The sequence below is a fragment of the Mauremys reevesii genome, linkage group 4 (assembly GCF_016161935.1).
Source record: "Mauremys reevesii isolate NIE-2019 linkage group 4, ASM1616193v1, whole genome shotgun sequence".
Taxonomy (NCBI): domain Eukaryota; kingdom Metazoa; phylum Chordata; order Testudines; family Geoemydidae; genus Mauremys; species Mauremys reevesii.
The window spans coordinates 135456565-135478659 of NC_052626.1; the positions used below are offsets into that span (position 1 = coordinate 135456565).

Consider the following 22095-nt stretch of genomic DNA (forward strand, 5'->3'; position numbering starts at 1 on the left):
TGCCGTGGGAGATGGGCACCTAACTCGCTCAGGTGCTTTTGAAGATCCCAGCCTCAGGGGATCATCCAGTAGGGGTTGGGTCATGAGATTGAGAGTCCCACCTCAGGGGTCACATGGCACTTGCTGACCCCTGCCATCTCTTCCTTGTTACAAGGGTTTCTGTCTGGGTGCTGGCAGCTAGTGGCAGAATATTGTCCAAAAAAATGCTGCACCAGGTAGGAGCAGACCTCTTCCTGCTCTACAATAGCAAATATTTGTCTGTCCCACCCTTATAGATGTCCGTATTACCCAGAATAGCCTCAAGTGCAGTTGTTGCTTTTGCCCATATGGGTTATGTTGCCAGGCCTTGGGGAATCAGAAATAGCTTGTAGCTTCATTGCACTGAGCAGATGTATGTTGGATTTTTGAGGTCTCAAAGTTTTAAGGCCAGAAGGGACCACCAGGTCCTCCAGTCTGATCCCTTGTATATCACAGGCCACCAATACTTCCCAGGGACCCACATATTAAACTCAAACAAAATTAGTCTAAAATATTACAACTCACAAGGAGCTTAGACCATTATGTGCCATGGGCAGAGACTAGGAGGGCCTGAGGTGCACAAATTCCTCGGGCCCCTGTCATGGCAGGGAAATGTTTGAAATGAGATCTCTTGAGATAATCCTGGCAAGTGACCTGCACTCACATGCTACAGAGGAAGGCAAGAAAACCCCCAATGTCACTGCCAATCTGACCTGGGGGAAAATTTCTTAACGACCCCACATACTAGAACCAGAGCATGTGAGCAAGAACCAGCAAGTGGCCAAGCACTGAGGTGAGTGTACTTGATGCCACCTCAGTGTCCTGGCCTTCCCCATCCAGTGTCTCATCTTCAGCCATGGCTATCCCTGATGGTTCAAAGGAAGGAGATAAAAGAAACCAACTCAGAATACATTGGGTGGGGGAATCCCTGCCTGACTGCTGCAGAGGACTGGCTGAAATCCTGAAGCTTGAGCCTTTAGGAACATAACATACACACTGGAAACAAATCTCAGGGTTGCAGAGCCCTGGCATCACAAGCAACCCCATCATATAATTGCACTCATAAACTAGACTGGCTCTATCTCAAACTAAGTTACTTGCCCCCACAACTACTATTGGGTGACTGTTCCTGAGCCTGACCTTTCTGATGGTTAGAAACCTGATTTCCAGCCTGGAGTTGTTCATGGCCAGTTTTTACCCTTTGTTCTGGTGGCAGCATTGTACTTAATTTAAATAGCTCTTCACCCTCCCTGCTAATTGAATGGATTGTGTTGCATGGGCACAGACATGACATGAATGCAGGTGTTGTGTAGGGTTTTTTGTTTTTCTGTATCACAACTTTAGGTGGCTTGTCCAAGCAGCAGAGATTGGACTCCCAAGGGATGTTTGGGGTGTGGGGAGATGTCAAGGCCGAGTCTCAATTAGATGTATCTGGGTGTAGGGAGGTGACTCCTTGGGGCGAGGCTAGCTCCCCGGCTCCACAGAGGTGGGAGTTAAATCCCTTGGCTTATCCTGTAGATTGGTCATTATCCTGCCTTCTGGATGAAGTAGGTTTGATCCAAAGACATTTCTGAGCTCTTGTTGAAGGACTTGGTGATTTTCTCTGCAGTAGCATATAGGGGCCTCAGGCTTTGGAATTGTGCAGGCCTATGAGGTCTCTGGCTTTAAAGACCACTGGTGAGATCTTGGACAGTTAAGATGCTTGAATTTTGAATATGGAACAGGGAGATGGCAAGTGGGTGACAGCTCAGGGCAGCTGTCTTGTCTCCCATTGCTGCTGTCGGCAGGTTGTCTTTCTATGTAATTCTATTTTACAAACTATCGGATGCTTGGCTGCCACCTATCTCTTTCTCTCTCCCCTGCCTTCACAGGAGATGGAAGTGAAAGAACTTGCAGAAATCAATGTAATCGAATGCTTAGTGTGTTCTGTAGTGAAGACCACATGTAAGCTTTGCCAGTATGTTGGCAACTTTGTGTGCTGGGTTTAGCTGGACCTTCAGCTAAATTGACTTGGAAATGCAGTGCTTCTGGCTGCCCAGCATGGGCAGCATTGGTAAAAGTAGGCGAAAAAGTAACAAGAGCTGCTTCAGTTAAGCCAGCCTGACACAACAGGGCAGAGAAGAAGTTTTTAGTTCTTCTGCAAAGAAAAGCAGAGTAATTCTGAGGCGCAGAATGCCAGTGGCTTAAACACTGCTTCCTACGTGGTAGAAACCTATCATACGAGACAGCTTCCTACTCAGCAAGTCAAAACCCTTTTCCCATGTCAAAGCACTGTGAGCAGTGATCTGTAAAATAACTAGTTTTCTGGGTATTTGAAGAGTTCTGTAGCAGAGGTGGTAGGGCCTTCTTTCACCTATTGGCGATAGGAGTGCAAACATGTCTAATTTAGAAGAGGGGTAATTTGTTTCCCTTTGCAGGGAATTAACAAGTATTCCCAAGAATCTGATAAGTAAAGCCCAGAAGCAAGAACTCTCTCCTGCTAACACTTTTGGGAGCTATATCCTCTGGTTTGTAGCTCTTTATTGCCTTTAACTACACAGGGCTTGGTCTTCACGTACAGCGGTGCAGCTGTACTGTTGTATTTAAAGCTGCTCCTATACTGATGGGAGAGTCTCTCCTGTCAGCATAGTTAATCCATCTCTCCAAGAGGCAGTAGCTATGTTGGCAGGAGTTCTCCTGTCGACATAGCGCTGTCTATGTGGAGGGGTGAGGCCAGTACAACTGTCACTCAGGGCTATGGATTTTTCACACCCTTGAGCCAGGTAGTTGTACCGATATAGATGTGTAGTGTAGACCTGGCCTTTTTGTATGTCTACAGTTGCAGAGTTTTTTGCGCTGTAAGTTTCACTGGTGATAGGGAACTGGTGGGAAAAAAAGCACTGGATTGTGAACTCAATTCCTCAGGCGTCACAGAGTGTTTACACTAGCAGCACTTCATTATTGATGAGAGCAGTGCTGTAGGGCAGCTATCCCACAGTGCAGGTATCTCAATACATCTTGTGGGATGGGGCCATGAGTGGAAGGCATTCTGGGTCCCTGCTCAGTGCCCTATAATGCACTGCTTCATGTCTCAGCAGCCTCATTATTTCCTTGTTCCTTTCATGGCTTTTTTTTTTAAAAAACCTCCTGTTCTCTGGCTGCTTTCCCGCCACATCTACAAGCAGAGAAAGGGAGTTTCAAACTTCCCAGGGCTTATAGGGTGAGGGGCGAACATCTGTTAACCTGGCATCAGAGCAGCGGAGAAGCTGGCCAGAGTGGTCACTTTTGGAACTGTGGGATATCCTCCGGAGGCCAAAAGGTGTTTACACAGGTAGAACGGGTCTTCACTTTCATAACAGCACAAAAAGAACAGTGGTAAGAGCTGTATGCCTCTCAGAAAGGTGGTTTTCTTTTTGTGGTGAAGCTTCTGAGTTTCACCGCAAAAAGTTATTAACAAGTATAGACGCTCCCATGGTTTTAATGCAAAAAAAGGGACATTTTTCCCTTTAAATGGCAAGTGTAGACATAGCCCTAGTGTTCCTTGGTCCTATGGTGTTAGATGTGTCCCTTTTCCAATGGTTTGTCTCCACCTACTGGCAGAAAGAAACCATGTTCCATCTTTCTGGACTGTTAACTAGTTCTTTGCTCACATGAGTAACAAACTCGAACCTTTTTTCTTTCTTTAGGTACAGATTAATTGGAACGACTTCTGCCAAATGTGTGGGTTCAGGAAGTGGAGTTGATTGGGATAAGGAGCTTCCACATTGCCAAGGTAAACTAATGCAATGGTCTTAAGAACGGTTCACATCTGGAGATAATGCAGCATAGCTGGTGCTTCAGAGGAGTCTCTGTTCTTACTTTGGCATTTAATCCAAATGACAGTTTTGTTGGAGGGAGGAATGACACCATGGTGTTAGGATGACTCCTACAGAATCAATTAAAAAAAAAAAGTCCCTTTTAGATTGTTCACCTGGCACTGTTTAATATGCATAATCCAACAGGCCTCGTGGCTCCTTTTCACTATTGTATCTGTGTAATCCTGCTGTTCACTAAAGCCTTGTCTACACTTGCAAGTTAGAGCACATTAAATCAGCCCCGAGCACCCTTACCCCTAAGGTGTCCACACTGGGAAGGAACTTAAAGCGCCTGGACTCCGCAGCTGGAGCACCCCTGGTAATCCACCTCCACGAGAAGCATAGAGCTTGCTGCACCTTTGCTGAAATGCTAGGGTGTCAGTGTGGAGGATGTTGCATTACTGCACTGTGATTGGCCTCTGGAAGCATCCCATAATTCCTTAAAGTCAAGTAGCCACTCTTGTCATTGTTTTGAACTCTGGTGCAGGCATGTGGATATCTGCTTTCAAAGCACTGTTTCTGACAGCTGGCATGCTTATCTGCTCCAGGAGACACAGCTAACCATTACTGTGGAATGCTCCTGCTGCAGAGGCAGGGGTGTGGGTGTGACGGGGGCTGATGTCAGGGTTTCCCCTTTTTCCCCTTGCCGCGGTCTGAACTTGCAAGACAGCATGCTGACACTCTCTCTGCCCCCCCCCCCAAAACACACACACACAACACACTCCCTGTCACACCCCACCCCTCCCACCTAGCCCCATTGAAAAGCACACTGCAGCCACTTGCACACTGGGATAGCTACCACAGTGCACTGCTCTCTGAGGCATTGCAAGAGCTGCTAATATGGCCACAGTACTGCGCTTGCAGCTGACAGCGTGAACACATGGCAGCACCTTCCCTGCTGCTGTCTCTGAGGGCTGGTTTTTACCCTTCCCAAATCTGAGGCTCTTTGAGAGTGAATCATAATTAATTTGCCTCTACCTTAATTTGATCTCTTGGATGCTTTCTGGGCTTGGTCTGTCAGTCATGCTGCTGATGGTCCAGTCTGGAATCAGCTCTTGCTACAAGAAATGTCCTACCTTAGGTTTCTGCTAGTGGAACAACGCTACCTCTAGAGATTGCGGGGAAGAGGTTCTGGCTCCCTGAGGCTAGTGTTGGGAAGGGGCACTCTCTGTTAAGTTCATCTTTCAGAGCTGGTGTTTTATGGAGCATCCTCCTTGAGCAATGGATGTATTGGGTTGGGTTAAGCCTAAAAGCAGAAAAACCTTCAGAATCTGAAAAGGGTCTTGCTTCAAATGTGTTAGTGCAATGTTAAGTACACTTCCAAATGGCTAAATAGCTTTTTGCGGGGGGGATCTGAGACAATTTTCTTAGTGAGGACTCCCTTCAGTTCATCTTCAATGTAAACTTTAATTTTCACGTTGACGTTCTTTGCTTCAGCAATACCTTGTCTTCCACCTCCTGATATTGCCAATGGATCCTATACTGGTCAGAGTGGAGAAGAGTTTACCTTTGGCTCAACAGTAACTTACAAATGTGACCAGGGCTTCTCTCTTATTGGAGAGGCCTCCATTCATTGTACAACGAAAGATAATTTCAATGGAGAGTGGAGTGGGCCTGCCCCTGAATGCAAAGGTTAGTAGCGTCTGTTTTTATCCTCTTCTTATTCTACCATCTCCTCCCAGGAATAACTATATTTTGATTGCTAAGTAAACACACAAACCTGAGGACATTCAGTTAGTGCTTAGTCCCCGTAAATACGTATCATGAAAACTAGTTTCTGTTGGAAAAGTAAAGAATGACGGACACTTCATAAATCTTTCCTGGAAACAGTTTTGCCTCTAATACAGCCTGTATTTTTTTTCAGTGTTCCAAGGTTGCGGTTAATTCTCATGTCACAAACAGTTGATTTTTAGGTGGAGATAAACTCTTCAACTAAGGTTTTCCTTATATGCCTGTACCCTCCTATTGGAGTGCTAAATGGGGGAGAGAGAGCCTTAGAAGCAGGATTGTTTGGAAACCATATTTTTCAGAGTTCTCTGGGAGGGCTCCTTGGCAGTGAAGGTTCGGGCTTCTGTGAGTTCATATCACAGCCATAAAGCTCTTAGGAGGGGGAAATAAAAGTCATTGTACAACCCTCATTTGGGCGACGGCAGTGCTGACACACACTATTGCATTTAGCTAACAATGCATTTATGTACTTGGTATTCAAGCAGCTGCAACAGCTTGGTTTTATTCTTGCTGAGTTACCCAGCTTAACAGCTGGGATGGAGGCTTTTTCAGAGGCATTAGGCAGGTTGGTTGCTTCTCTGCTTTTGAGGGAGTTAATATTAAAGTATTGAAGTTCAGTTCCAGAATGTCACTGTATGTAGATCTTGTAACTTGACCCAAATTCCTCATGGCTTAACTCCTGTAGTTTGCTGGATTGGGGGGCGTGATAGCCATATAGTTGGGTGCTGTGCTGTGTGTAGACTAACATCTTCTTAAGGGAAAGATTGAAAGTTGTGTAACTTTTTAGTTTAAAATACATTTTGATATTTGCTGTAGTAAAGTACCAGGGCTTTTTCTTTGTTCCCCTACTCCCCCCTCCCTCCCCCCACTAAATGCTTCTTCTGCACAATGTTCTTATGCTGGTACTTCTAATTTTCAGTGGTCAGGTGTCCAGAGCCAGAAGTCAAAAATGGAAAAAAGCAATCTGGGTTTGGACCTGTCTATTCATATGGAAACACCGTAATATTTGAATGTGATTCTGGCTACACTCTGACTGGTAGCAGTTCAGTTAAATGTGAAGCTAACAATTCATGGGTTCCATCTTTGCCCACCTGTCTCCGTAAGTATAAGCAGTTGTGTTGAATCTTTTATATGCTAATGTTTAGGAAGCTTATTGCTTTTGAGTAGCCTTGTTACAATGTTTGAGTGTACGTGTCCCTTTTTTGTCATAGGCATAACAGATATAAAACCTACAACTTCCCCTCCAGGAGGAACAACAGATACTTCTGGTGAGTTGAAAGAACTTTTGGCTATTTAAAGCTTCCAGACTTTTAGCATGTAGGTTCTACAAGACTGAAAATGGAAGTATGACTTTCACAAAGTACATTTCATCTATAAGTTCTGGAATTTTGTCATTCACAATCGCTACTAGAAGCAGTGTTCTCCCTCAGGTTTTAGAGCACGACCTATTTATTCTTCTATCCTTCCTTGCCTCCTCTTCTTAAAGGCACTTGAAACAGCTTACTATCTGTACTGAGCTGTGAGCATGTGTAACTTTCCTCATGAGGGGCCCATAGGGTGAAGCATTAAAGAGAGGGTTAGCAGCTCCCACCTGAGGTTAGTGATGCATTCAAACAACAAGGAAATGGTACCTATTGGAGCAGTGCATGTGCCCTGAGCTGCCTCATTTCCCCCACCAAGCTGCCCTAGCTCCAGTCAGCTATTTCTCACTGCCTATGAGGAGTAGTCAGTCTCCAGTGAGCTCTGCGTACAGGATTTTTCCTCTAATAAATTTGTAGCACTCATTGACCTGTTAGGATTATTTTCTTAAACATTTTTTTAGTTTCTCATCCAGGCAGTTACTCAGAACTGGAGCGTTAGCATGCAGAAGTCACCCAGTTTTATGCACTGGCAGGGTCGCAATACCCATTAGTTATCAATCTTCCTGGCACTTGAAGTGTCTGGGAGGGGGTCATATCAGAGAAAAGTGCCAGATATGTAGGGCCTTCAAAAAGAGGACCTAAAAATGTAGAGGTGAGGTTGCTGGACTTCCTTATGGTGAGTCCTTTGTGACCTGCCCTGGCTCAAAGTTCCCTGGTACTGTTATGAGACCTATAGTCCAGAGAGCTGGTGACTCCAGTACCAACCACTGTGCTGTTGAGACCCATACATCTATTATTTTGGGCTGGGAATCGCCTCCACTTTGGCATGACTGCTCACAGAGGTTCAATCTGCATTGTTTTTACCGAAGACATTAGAAGCATATGCTGCAGCTTAAGATCTCCTGTGCTAGTTGGAGCCAGGTTCTCTGTTCTTCCAGACTGCTGTGCAGGCTGCTGCACCGATCCTATCCACAATGCTTGCATGGGCACTGGCCTCAATACCATCTCTGGTACAATTGGCCCTGGCAATATTTGCCTAGGTCTGATCAATGAAGAGACCACCATTACTCCGTAGGTACTGGGGCATAGGCACTGGTCTTGCTCTGTCTCCAGTGACTGCTCCTGTTACTGCACCACCATGGCCAACTGATTATTCCTTCTCACCATCTCAGTCCCAGGTTGTTTCATGGCTTGCCTTCAATGTATAGGAGGCCTTGAGTCTCTCCCACTCCTTCAAGGATGTATTCTTGATCTTTTCACAGGCATGGCTATAGAAGCAGGTGAAAAGAGAGCCTGTCTTAGATCTGTGAAAGCTGAACAACTTCATAAAGCAAATGAAGTTTCACACTGTGTCCTGGCTTCCAGCATGCTTCCTCTAGATCCTGACTAGTATGTTGCTTTTAACTTACAGGATGTCTGTTCCATTTGGCTAGCCACGCTGGTCACAGCAGTTTCCTCACATTTATGGTAGGAGGAAAACACTACCAGTTTTTCACAGTCCTCCCTTTTGGCCTGTCTTCAGCCGCCAGGATCTTTTACAAAATGCATAGCAGTTGCATGCATGCATTGGCTTGCCTCAGGAGAATCGATGTCCAGATATTGCTGTATTTGGACAACTGGTTGATTTTTTTTTGAGGCTATTTCAGACAACCTAGGACAGATCCAGTTGCTCTTTGACATCTTGGGCCTCTTGATGACCAAGAGTGAATCTATCCTTTCTCCAGTGCAAATATTAGTGTTCTTGGGGGAGATTCTCAATTGGCAACAGCCTATCTACCCTGGCCAGATTTCAAGGAATTTTAGATCTACTCACACTCACACTCTACAGGCTCATCCTCACATCGCTCTAAGACTTTGCCTACGATTGCTGGGACATATGGTGGATTCAAGAGTTCTCCCTACATATAAATGTAGTGGAACTTGAGGCAATCTTCAGAGCTTGTCAGTGTTCCTACCCTATATCAAAGGCAAGATGGTTTAAGTCCTATTGGAGAACACCACGGCAGACTTTTACCTAAACGAACAAGAGTATGCCGGCTTCACCCAGCAATTCCAGAAAGAAGTCAATCTTTGGAATTTGTGTGTCCAGAATGCAGTAGCATTCAACACGTCCCATCTTCTTGGGATACAGAACTCCCTGGCAGATCCCCTTACCAGATCAACCAGGATTGATCGCAAATGGTCTCTGAAAACTAAGATAGATCAATATTACCATCTTAGGTCCACCGTGGGAGTTCCCCATGTGCTGCAGAACAGGAAGTGCCATCAGTTCCGTTCCAGAGTGAGTTACGGTCTGGGATCTCTCTCAGATGCATTTCTGCTCCCAGGGAACATCCAATATGCTGTATTTACTTCTCCAGCCTCTTGCATCTGAACTTTCTCAGCCAGAACTTTTATATTGAACAATAGGAAACCATCTTCCAGATCCACTTACTCTATGAAATGGAGTCATTTTCCTGTCTGGTTTTGACAAGGAAATATATCTCCATCTGCTACTAGAATTTTGGATGTTTTAGGATACTTATTCCAGTGGTTTGGATTTGAATCTGGGTATTAGTGTTGATGTATCTGCCCTTTGAGCCTTTAGCTTGCTGCTTATTTATAAAACTTTTAAGCTAAGGTGGCCGCCTTAGTGGTCATGTCATCAGCTAGGAGGTTTGGGGAGCTTCAGGCCCTTGTCACTCTCCCTAGATCATCTATTTAAATCATGCTGTTTTTCTCTAGGACCTTACCACTTTTGTCAGAAACTGGGGGCATCTCATTTCTGCCTCCATCAGATGATTTATTTGCTCGTGTCATTTCCCAAGCTTCACCATCACAAAGATGCAGAAGCTCCAAACCATTGACTTGCCTTTTATTTGGATAAGACTCCACATTTTTTGCTTAAGCAGAAAGGATGAAGGGGCAGGCAGTTTTAGCCCCAGCCATCCCTAACTGGATTATGACCTGCATATTCATGTGTTAGGATGCTGCTAAATCCATACCACCTTCAAAGGTTTCAGTGCACTCAATAAGAACACAAGCAGTCTCAATAGCCCTTTTTGAAGAATGTCCCTGTGTTGGACACGTGCAGAGCTGCTCCTAGTTTCTCAATTCATACTTTCACCAAGCATTATGCCATTTTGACAGTTTCTACTGATGATGCAGGCTTTGGGAAGGTGTTTCCTACAATCCCTCTTTAAATTGACTCTGAGCCCCTCCTCCATTGTATATTGCCTGGCATCCCTACAGAAAATTCTCTGGCTCAAGTGCCAGAGGCATGTGCACACTTAACTGTGCTGTAACTGTTCAAGATGTGTTGCACATGTTTATTTCATGTTGAGTAACCATTTCCCCACTTATATGTTGTTCTGTCTGCATGAACTCTCAAACTACTAGCTGTTTGGGATGCTTACTTGCTTAGTCAAAATAAGCAATGAAACCAGTCTGAGGGAACATCCAAAAATGGACTGTTAGTAGAGTTTGTGGAAGGCTAGCTGAAACTGCATTGGAAACTAAGACATTTGATGACTATAAAGAGAGCATTCTTTGTAGCCATGATAGAAAGGTGATCACCTTCTATGATGAGATAATTGGCTATGTGGATATGGGGAAAGCAGTGGACATGGTGTATCTTGACTTTAGCAAAGCTTTTGATAGTCTCCCACAGTATTCTTGCCAGCAAGTTAAAGAAGTATGGTTTGGATGAATGGACTATAAGGTGGATAGAAATCTGGCTAGATCATCAGGCTCAATGGATAGTGATCAACAGCTTGATGTCTAGTTGGCAGACGGTATCAAGCGGAGTGCCCCACGGGTTGGTTTTAGGGCCATTTTTGTTCAACATCTTCATTAATGATCTGGAGGATGGCGTAGATTGCATCCTCAGCAAGTTTGCAGATGACACTAAACTGTGGGTAGGGGTAGGATACAAAAGGACCTGGACAAATTAGAAGATTGGGCCAAAAGAAATGAGGTTCAACAAGGACAAGTGCAGAGTCCTGCACTTAGGAAGGAAGAATCCCATGCACCGCTACAGGAGGGAACCGACTGGCTAAGCAGCAGTTCTGCAGAAAAGGACCTGGGGATTACAGTGGATGAAAAGCTGGATATGAGTCAGCAGTGTGCCCTTGTTGCCAAGAAGGCTAACGGCATATTGGGCTGCATTAGTAGGAGCATTGCCAGCAGATCAAGGGAAGTGATTATTCTCCTCTATTGGGCACTGGTGAGGTCACATCTGGAGTATTGTGTCCAGTTTTGGGCCCCCCACTACAGAAGGGGTGTGGACAAATTGGAGAGAGTCCAGCGGAGGGCAACGAAAATGATTAGGGCTGGGGAACATGACTTACGAGGAGAGGCTGAGAGAACTGGGCTTGTTTAGTCTGCAGAAGAGAAGAGTGAGCGGGGATTTGATAGTAGCCTTCAACTATCTGAAGGGGGGTTCGAAAGAGGATGGAGCTTGGCTGTTCTCGGTGGTGGGGGATGACAGAACAAGCAGCAATGGTCTCAAAATGCAGTGGGGGAGGTCTAGGTTGGATATTAGGAAAAACTTTTTCACTAGGAGGGTGGTGAAGCACTGGAATGGGTTACCTAGGGAGGTGGTGGAATCTCCTTCCTTAGAGGTTTTTAAGGCCCGGCTTCACAAACCCTGGCTGGGATGATTTAGAAGGGAGTTGGACTAGATGACCTCTTGAGGTCTCTTGCAACCCTAATCTTCTAATATTCTATGCTTCTGTGATTGTCTATTACAGATGTGAATATGTGCAGGATTAATGGTTTCATGCCTAATCAAGAATAAATGTGCATTTTAGCTTAACCAGGGGTGGTCAACCTGCGGCTCTGGAGCCACATGGGGCTCTTGAGAAGTTAATATGCATCTCCTTATATAGGCACTGACTTGGGCTAGAGCTACAGGTGCCACCTTTCCAATGGGCCGGGGGCTGCTCACTGCTCAACCCCTGGCTGTGTCATAGGCCCTGCCCCCACTCCACTCTTTCTCGCCTCCTCCCCTGAGCCTGCCGTGCCCTCACTTCTCCCTCCTCCACAGCCTCCTGCACACCCCAAAACAGCTGATCAGAGATGCGGGGAGGGAGGAGGAGGCTCTGGGAGCGGAGGGGGAGTGCTGATGTGGGGGGGCAGGGGGGTGCTGCTGATGTATTACTGTGGCTCTTTGGAAATATACATTGGTAAATTCTGGCTCCTTGTCAGGCTCAGGTTGGCCACCCCGAGCTTGACTTTTATATAGGATAGCTGTAATGCTACAAGAAGCAGCTGTGGAACGGAGCCATTGTTCACTTAAGCCAAAACATAACTCAGGGCTAGTCTACACTTACGAGCCGGGTCGACCCGGTGAGTTCGACTTCTCGGAGTTCGAACTATCGCGTCTAATCTGGACGCGATAGTTCGAACTCCGGAAGCGATAGTTCGAACTCTGGTACTCCACCACTGCAAAAGGCGGTGGCGGAGTCGACCTTGGAGCCGCGGACTTCGATTCCGCGGCGTCTGGACGGGTGAGTAGTTCGAACTAGGGTACTTCGAATTCAGCTACGCTATTCACGTAGCTGAATTTGCGTACCCTAGTTCGACCCCGCTTCTTAGTGTGGACCAGCCCTCATTTTGTGCTGCTAACTGGGTTCTCTTAACTAATTATGTGGTATCTCAGAATTGTTCGTAGTGTACTTAATCTTTGTTAGTCTAATTGCACAGTTGAAAGAATGAGTTATTGACTCCAAGGATGATGCACTCCTAGCACCTGAAAATATTTGTACATATTTTTCTTTGTACAGGATCAACTGCAAAACCCACAGAAAAAACCACTGAAAATGCCCCGGGTAAAAACAGACTCTTAAAATCTCTCTAAACTTTGGTCCATGGGAAAGTGTTAATGCGGTCATTCTTATCTCTATCTTTAGTCTGGGTAATTTAAGAGCTGTGGGTTTGATTTTGAGTTTTATACTTGATTGGCTTTTTTTTGTTATCTGAACGCAAAGTTGATAGAATGAATGAGGTATTGACTCCAAGGATGATGCGCACCCAGCACCTGAAAATATTTGTACATATTTTTCTTTGTACAGGATCAACTGCAAAACCCACAGAAAAAACCACTGAAAATGCCCCGGGTAAAAACAGACTCTTAAAATCTCTCTAAACTTTGGTCCATGGGAAAGTGTTAATGCGGTCATTCTTATCTCTATCTTTAGTCTGGGTAATTTAAGAGCTGTGGGTTTGATTTTGAGTTTTATACTTGATTGGCTTTTTTTTGTTATCTGAACGCAAAGTTGATAGAATGAATGAGTTATTGACTCCAAGGATGATGTGCACCCAGCACCTGAAAATATTTGTACATATTTTTCTTTGTACAGGATCAACTGCAAAACCCACAGAAGAAACCACTAAAAATACCCCGGGTAAAAACAGACTCTTAAAATCTCTCAACTTTATGTTGAAAAGTGTTAATTCTCTAGTTTTGTTATCACATTTTGAGGTAACTGCATATTTGACCCTTCCCGTCCTTATGGTCTGCTCAAGGAACATCCTCTCAGGCCTCTAGCCATAAGTTCTCTCTGGCAGCAGCCCGCATCCCTTCTCTCTCCAGCTTGGGAGACTTTAGGCTACAGCTTCCCTGTGTGTGTGCGCTTGCTTGCTTGCTTGCTTGCTTGCTTGCTCGCTCTATCTGCAGATGCAATTCTAGGTCCATAAAGCATTTCAAGGCCTCCTCTATGACACAGAGGAGGCTATCATCCATTTCGCCTTTGAATCCATATTTGGGGCACTGTGTTATGATGTGTTCAGTGGTTTGGATGTTCTCACCACAGTTGCATGAAAGGGAGTCTCTGATTTTTCCATTTCTGCATCAAGTACCTCCATCTTGGATGGATGGTTCAGGTGCTGTTGAGTATGGTCCAGAGTCTGCATAGCAGATTGACCCAACAAGCTGCCCTTGTGGTTTCAGTGTTAATGTGCTTGTTTGGAACAGTGGATAAGGTCCAGATACTTTGCCATTTCTTGGCTAGATCCAAAGATATGAGGTGGTCACACGTGGTCCACAGCAGTTGTTGCTATTTCAGGCATGTGGTATGTTGTCCATAACCTGCTGGATGGGAAGTTCTGGGTAGTCTGTGGTGTGTTAAGTTCACGTGAAATGGCTGTATCTCAGTGGATAGCTGGAGATTCAGTGTTTGCTAATATAGAGTCCCTATGATGATTCACATGGTCTGGTTCAGCTGCCCATCCGCAAGTTAGATGTGGCAGCTTTTTGTCCACATTGATGCACAGCGCTCTGCAACCGAGTACACAAGGACCAATTTGTAGATCCCCAGCTTGTTCCTGCTATTTTTTTTTGGACAAGGTTGAGGTGAATCTTTGCTTTGGAGTCTACTTTCTTGATATGGTTATGGAAGGTGAGTGTGCAGTCAAGAATGATACTGAGATGTTGACTTTGGGTTGTAACTCAGTTTTACCACAAAACTCGATAGTGGTTTTGAGCAATTCTGCTAAGGGGAAAAGTAGACTACTGATTGGCTTCTCAACTGCTACTTTTGGAAGTACTCCTCCATGATCTAAAAGTCACTTCATGTTGTTGACAGCTACAGGCCTGAGTTGCAAGTATCAAATCAACCACATATGCGAACTTCTATGCTGTCATTCCCCTGCAATCCACTGGGTATCCCAAGCAGGTCAGACAAATGTCTGGCCCCCGTGCTACAAGGATAATGATAGTAGTTTACCAAAATCCGATCAGCTCTTTCAAAGCAGAGTACTTTTATTTAAGGACAAAACGTATCAAACAAAGAAGTCTATGTGCATATTAAACATACCAGAATTCACCTATCAGCCCTTTGTGGACCTTGGCAGACTTAAGTCATAGAATCATAGAATATCAGGGGGTTGGACTAGATGACCTCCTGAGGTCCTTCCATCCCTTCAGCAGGGTTGGGTCCTCCCTTGGACAAATGTCATGTCCATTTGTTGAATCAAAATGAAGGTCTCTACCAGTTCAAGGTGGCCCCTGACAACCCAAGTTCTAGCCTTTTTTTTTTTTTTTCAGGCCTCCCTGAAAGCAGGTAAAGCCAGCCACCTCCCCTTTCTCCACAGGAAAGGTTTAAAAGGAAGAGCTGTCTACATAACCAGATTTTGGATTTTACATTACATCACCCCCTAGTTAATCTAGTTTCCACAGGAAATCCTTCTAGTGAGCCAGGAACACACATACATGTATTGATACATAATGTTATGAATAGTCTGTGGGCTCTCATCTTCTGGTCCATCTCGATATAATGGTCTCTGATGGTTTGCATGCTGTCAAAGGCTGACTAACTTTCAGATAACATTCATGATGTTAAATACAGCAGTCTCAACAAGATAGGCCTATGTTCCACATATGTCACCATTATTGGTGTATTTTTAATTTTGGCTAATTTAGACATCCTAGGAGATCTCAGGCTGAGATGTGGAATTGGATGGGTGGAGATGAGTAAGGAGTAGATGGGTAAATTTGCAAGAAATTGACATAGAAATGGTAGTTGAAATCATGTGAGCAGATGAAATTGCCCAAAGAGGGACCAAGAATAGTGTCAAGAGGAAGAGGAGGAACCTGCAAGAGACTCTGCTAAGGAAGCTAGAGAGGAAAAGAGCCAGGGGTGACAGTCTTGAAGATGCCCAGGTTAAACAGTCTTGAGAGGATCAACTGGGTCCAACAGGAAGAGGAGGATGGAGCGAAGTACAGGCCTGGGACTGGTCTGAGAAGGAACAGTTAAAAAGCTTGATTAGAGAAGTTAGGATGGAATGAAGGGGACAAACCAGGCTGAAGGATGGTGTTGGAGTGAAGAAACACAAGGCAAGGGTGTGTTGGGAGAACTTACAAATGAAGGGAGGTAGGGGAACAGTTTGGAGAGAGAGGTAGGATTAGAGGATGGCTTTTGAGAATGGGGGAGACCATGTACCAAGTGAGGGAATAGACACTTACAGGCTCCTAAGGGGTGTGGCCCTCCAGGCATGTTGACTTGGCCGAAGATATTCCATCTAGAAAATCGTACTATAATTATTTTGTGTAGGGGTAGATGGCTTCTGGGTCAAAGAGTTAGTTGTTGGCATGGCTGTACATGTAATATATCTAATGAATGCGGACACTTTTTTCACTGTGCAAACAACAGAAATCTTAAGGAAAATGAAATGGGTAAAATGGCTTGTCTGTTTTGTGTAGTTCAGTAGTGTGCTAGGAGGTAGTGCTTGATCCTTCGATGGGAGAGAAAAGGAGCAGTCTTGGGACTGGGTCTTTTTAGCATGTATTGTTGCAAACTAACATTGTAAAATCACTCTAGTTGTCTTGTCACCCTTGAGGTCTTTCCATGCATGGCGTGGCTTTGTTCAGCACATTCAGATAAGTGGGTTGTTCCTGTATCCTCTTGTAAGTCTCCTCCTTTTTATGCAGAACCTACTCTGAACACAACCCCAAATGTCCCTAATGAGCCCAGGTAAACCTGATGACTATAAAGGAAGTGAAATAACCACTGTGATCAGATACCTAGAATCCTCATGGTAGATAATGGAGGCTTTGGTTTACATATTGAACAGGAGCATTCTGCACACTTACTTCAATTTGTGTTTCATAATATGTAAACAAATTATGGTTGTGGTCACCTGAATGCCCCTTATGCCCAGGTGTGAATTATAAGCCCGAGGCTGGAATTACATTTCTGTATCCCTGTAGTAGTCTTGTCTCCCACCCAGAACTATCTCTTCCTTCATTCCCTTTTTCCCCCACTGGTCTGTGTGTGGTAATACCCACCTGCTGATGCCCACTCACTCAATATAGCTATATAAAGTGCCAGCTGTATGAAACTGCCCATCTGAATTCTGCAAAGTAATGGCACAAGCACCTACAGGCTTACCTGGTAATCAAGTGTCAAACTACACTCCAATGAGATGTCTACTCAGTTCACTTTTTGTTCTGTAAGTAATGGTTAGGCTTGAGTTGACTGATCCTCTGGTAATCACAGCAGGAGCATCAAAATAAAAATACCACTTTTCTCTTGTTTCTGCCTCTCTACTCCCAAATAAGTACAGGTTGGCAGATAACATGTAACCACAGTATTAGTGACATCAGGTTGAGGCATGTTTTGTGGTAGCTGATCCAAACACTCCACCTCTAGTGACTTTTGCTGTTGGTAAAAATATGGCCGACCAGTGCAGAATTTGTGTTCAGTGCTTTGTTGTAGCCATGTCAGTCCCAGGATATTAGAGACAAGGTGAGTGAGGTAATATATTTTATTGGACCAACTTCTGTTGGTGAGAGAGACAAGCTTTCAAGCTTCCCCAGAGCTGTTCTTCAGGTCAATGCAGAATTTGGCAGATGAGATCCTGAAAGTGTCTGGAGGGGAGGGCCCTCTGGTCTCAGAAGGATGCATAAAAATTCTGCAAATGAGAGCATTCATTCATACATAATAGGGAAAATCCTCTAGAAAGATTTCCTCTATCAATTCTCAGGTCTGTCATCATGTCTCTATTACAATGTACAAGTAATAGAATACCTGGAAAACCTGCCTTTTTTCTTTCAATATTGGATTATCTAGAGGTAAGATCATAGTTTCCAATATGCTTTATAAATTCTGTAATTTGCATGATATTAATTTGAGTTTATTTGTTTAATTTAGGGTGTGGCTTCAAGTATTAAATGTTGCACCAATATGAATCAATGGATTCCTATAGTTAGCTTGCATTCATATAACTTCACACTTCAGCTCACCTTGCATTTTTTCTTTTTAGGGCCAAACACTGGTACTATGATTGCTATTGGTAAGTAACTTAAAATTTTAAAAAATAATTCAATGCACAGACTTTATGTAGTAAGATGCAGTAATAGCATAAGGTTTTCAATGTTCCACTTTCTTCATGTCATACAATTTTTTTCCCCGCTGCTTCACTACATGAGGAATCTACTTCAGGCAGCTAGTTTTTTTTTCTTTTTTTTTGTTACTGTATTATGGTCTGTCCAGTGGTGCCATGTAAAAGCTTATGAGGCAGATGCTTGACTTAAAGAATCAAAGAAATATAGGGCTGGAAGGGACCTTGAGAGGTTATCAAGTCCAGCCCCTGTGCTGAGGCAGGACTAAGTAAACCTAGATCATCCTGGACAGGGGTTTGTCCAATCTGTTCTTAAAATCCCCCATGATACGGATTCCACAGCCGCCTTTGGAAGCGTATTCAGTGCTTAACTGCTGTTAGTTCAGAAGTTTTTCCTGGTATCTAACCTAAATCACCCTTGCTGCAGATTAAGCCCATTACTTCTTGTGCTGCCTTCCGGTGTTACTTGTCATTAACAGCTCTGTCTTAACATATAAACATTACTTCAGTATATTACCATTTTGATAATATAAGAACAAATATTTTCTCCAGAATGCTACAAAGCCCATATTGGATGTGGAGCTTTCCAGCAGGCAAGAGATGCTAAACAAATCTCTGCTGAAGAGCTCAGGTGGTGTTGGTGTGTTTCATTGTGGGCTCACTGTGAAACCCTGAGCCCTGACCGTGCTACAAAAGTACTGTTGACTCTTCAGTAGTACTCCTATGTGGTATTCTTGGGGTGTACAGTTGAATAAGATTCTTGTATAACGTGATTAGTCAGTGGAAGAAACTAGTATGTCCTAAAACAGTGTTATGTTATAGATGACCCCCTTGCCTTTCCAGTGCTCTAAACAGTTGAGCATTACAGGGAGGGAGCATAGATGGTCCAGTTCTCCTGTATTTAGGATATGTAATAGCTAAATCACTGTTTGTTTGCCAACTTTGATTACAGATTAATTCTATTCCATTTTTTTCTGCCTCTTTTCTGTTTTGGACAGGGCCTCTGAGAAGAAACAGCATGAACTGTGCTTTTAATTGGAGATTAGTTTATAATTGTGTTAATGTAACTCTAAAATCAACCAAACAAATCTTTCAGACAGAACGTAAAATGAAAAAAACTCATTGTCCTAAACATCAGGAGTGAAGTCAAGATATTATGCATTTTTACTTTGGTTATAACTTTCTTTATTTTGCTTTTGCAGGGAAGATGCCTATCATTCTGGCAGTGCTGATTACTAACTTGTTCATCAGACAGTGAACATGATATTGGAAGAAAATGGAAAAATTGAGAGAAACATCATATGATTGCACTAAACGTCTCGTGATCCCAGATTCCTTTCACTACAGTTGTATTCAGGGTTGTGGATTTTGCTGTTGCGAGCAAGAGCCTGTTGAGATTTCTATTTGGAGGTTTCTGTCTTGAAGTACTTAGTATCCTTTTAAAATGCAGATTAATGATGCCAAAGATACTCATTGATCTGCTGTAGATTTTTGTTTAATTCAAATTTATCCTCAGTTTTTAAATCAAATCTCCAGAATAATCAGTGTTCCTTTCCTCCCATGTCCAGGAAACTCCAAAAATAACAAAAAACAACCCCAAACTATTCTTACCCCAAGTCTTGTGTTCAGTGTGAAGTGTGTGGATGTGTGTAAGACTTGGGTGTTCAGAGTCCACACTGTCAAATTGTTTAAGCTCGTATTGAGAGCCAAAATAAATTACCTCTGTTTCCTTATGAGCACTTTCTGATAAGTAAGCTGTAAAATGGTTATACTTGTGAGCAAATTCTTCTGTGATTCCGAGCCTAAATGAAATGTCTTTATTTTTATATTTCAATAGCTGAAAATAAGTTTTTTGGTAGCATTTAAAGCAAGCTTATTGCATTCAGGGAATTCTCTGCTGTGAGAATGTGTTCATCACCAAATGCTGTTTTGTCATGATCACTGAAAACATAATTTATTTGTATTTATACAAGTTGTACAGAATTTTACTTGGCAATCTGCATATTTATCAAATGAAAAAACAGGAATTTCTCTGTTGTACTTAAGTCTTTTCTGTGAATAAAAGGAATACTGTACAAAGACTATAGCATCCTGACTATTTTTCCCCATGCGTTAAGAGACTGTCTCAATAGTGATGTAAAAATGTGGTTGAAAACTACCCCTCTACTGTGATCTGGTCACTGCTTTCCAGAGCAGATGAAACCAGTACTACTTTTTTGCACTCTCCTCTCCCCCCGCTCCCCCCCACCCCCAAAAAAATCCATGATTTCCTAGGGTATGGATCTTTCTAGCAAGGGGGTAGCACTTTGTCAGCCTTGTAACAATGCACCGTCAGGAAACTACAGGGTGTATAGCTTCTGTGGGATCACTTGTGCAGTAAGATACTATCCAAACTGAATGCGAGCGTGATAGTGTAACCAACACACCTCCTGGGTGTGGTGGTCTGTCCCATCTAGTGGCACCAAGACCACTTAGAGAGAGAGAAAATGAGTCTGCTCTACAGCCTTCACTAACAGCCAGTTGGCTTTTAGCTCATGCGGTAGAGGCTCATGCACTAAGCTCCAGAGGCCCCCAGTTGGATCCTGTCCTGTGTGAAAGAAACAGATTTCTGATGCTCGTTAGAAACTGCAAAGATATTTAATCTGAGCAAAGGCAAAGAGTATTAGATTACCTGAAGGATGTCTGGATTTCAATGTTTTAATTTCCCACTGTTACTAAGGTCACAGCTACACTGGGGATGTGTCCTGATTTTCAGTTAGCAGTTCAAATCTCCAGCATGACATCAGGTTTGCTCTATTAAGCCTTGTTTTGCACTGATGTCGCTTATTTTTTTTCAAGCACGGGTAGGTGTAAACTACACTAGTGCAAACTGCAGTTTATAGCAGTTTTCCTGTCTACACTATGACTGAGCACTGATGCAGCTATATTGGTGTCAGACCACTAGTGGCTGAAAGCAGGACAAAGACTCAGGCCATGTCTATACTACCGGCTAAATTGGCAATTGATGCAGCAGTGTCAATTTCAGTGGGTCTGGTGAAGATGCTAAGTCGGTGGGAGAGGACTCTCCTGTTGATATCTGTACTCCACCTCCTTGAGAGGAGAAAGCTGTGTTGACAGGAGATTGTTTCCCATCAACGCAGCGCAGTGTAGACACTGCTGTAAGCCAACCCAAGTTATGTTGACTTCAGTTTGACCTACAGCATTAGTGTAGACCAGCCCTCAGTGTACACAAGGCCACCAATGGTGGTAGCATCGGGAAGCTTAGTGTAGATGGGCCAGTGGGTGCTATGGGCATTTTAAACACAATTAGTGGTATTTTGGAAAGAGCCTAAGTGAGTTAAGGAGGAAAATTCCTATTGAAAGTTGTTGGGAGCTGACTTGAGATGAAGGGGAGTTGCTGTGAGTCACCTTATTTGCCTGTCTCTATTCCGTAGCATAGTGATTCTGCCCATAACTTTCCATACAATGAGGTTATGAAATGGAAATTGTTGAAACTCCACTTTAAGGTGGAGTTGAGGCCTCTCAACTGCAGGAAAATGGTAAACTTTTTTTTCATAGTGTAGAAATGCACCAAATTTGGTAAAGATTAGAGAGGGGCTGGGATTGTGAAGTAAAACAGATTTACAAATTTTACTAAAGTTAATGTTAAAAAAATTATATGTAGGTTGGGAAAAGTGTCTGTTTTTTAAAGTCAGATGATACATAGAGTACATAATCAACAATAACCTAAATTTAGGTGAAGAGATTAACAATACAGTTTAGATATTAGAATCCACATACTCGGGTACATCACTCATGAAAAGTTGTACAGAGATTTGGTTGTGGAAAGCAAAGTATATCAATGAATGGTATTACTAGTTCAGCCTAGCAGTGATGTGTGCTTAGATTACAGTTTCTGCAGGCCGTAGGTGCTGTACATAGCTCATCTTGTGTGTGTGTTTGTGTTTTAACATGAATCTGCAGGAGAAGATTGAGGTCTAGCTAACCCAGTGCATGCAGTTTTAAATAGGGAATAGAAACTTCAACCTTGTGCATGTTCCTTGATAATTAACTGAATGGGTTTTAGATACCTGCCTCTTGTACTGACCTTCAGGAAGGAGAGATGCATGAAAGGTAAATGCAACTGAAGCCCTGGATAGACAGCATACTCCTCTTCAGCTGGTTCCACAGCACAAATACTAGTGCGGGACTTACGAGCACCACGTGTAAGTGCCACATCCCTCCAGTTGCTCATGAACTGCACAATTCTAACTCACTTGTTCATAGATGAGGAAAATCCTCCTAGCTACACACTTACCTTAGTTTTGTTCTTGTGCCTTTTTCTGCCATTTGCA

At 43.6% G+C, this 22095-nt stretch overlaps 1 protein-coding gene across 4 annotated transcripts in view; it reads left to right on the plus strand.

Annotated features, from left to right (window-relative positions):
* Positions 1-19842, plus strand: part of LOC120403915 (complement component receptor 1-like protein) — a 30914-nt gene extending 11072 nt beyond the window's left edge. The window contains exons 4-12 of one of the 4 annotated variants that reach the window (XM_039535871.1): positions 3684-3769; positions 5289-5483; positions 6499-6678; positions 6791-6847; positions 12706-12750; positions 12994-13038; positions 13282-13326; positions 17684-17713; positions 18964-19842. In XM_039535871.1, the coding sequence (XP_039391805.1) occupies positions 3684-3769; positions 5289-5483; positions 6499-6678; positions 6791-6847; positions 12706-12750; positions 12994-13038; positions 13282-13326; positions 17684-17713; positions 18964-19019 (739 nt within the window). In that variant the 3' untranslated portion in view covers positions 19020-19842. The remainder of the gene's footprint in view (positions 1-3683; positions 3770-5288; positions 5484-6498; positions 6679-6790; positions 6848-12705; positions 12751-12993; positions 13039-13281; positions 13327-17683; positions 17714-18963) is intronic. The other 3 variants (XM_039535872.1, XM_039535873.1, XM_039535874.1) reach the window with 3 other exon arrangements.
* Positions 19843-22095: the final 2253 nt, after the last annotated feature.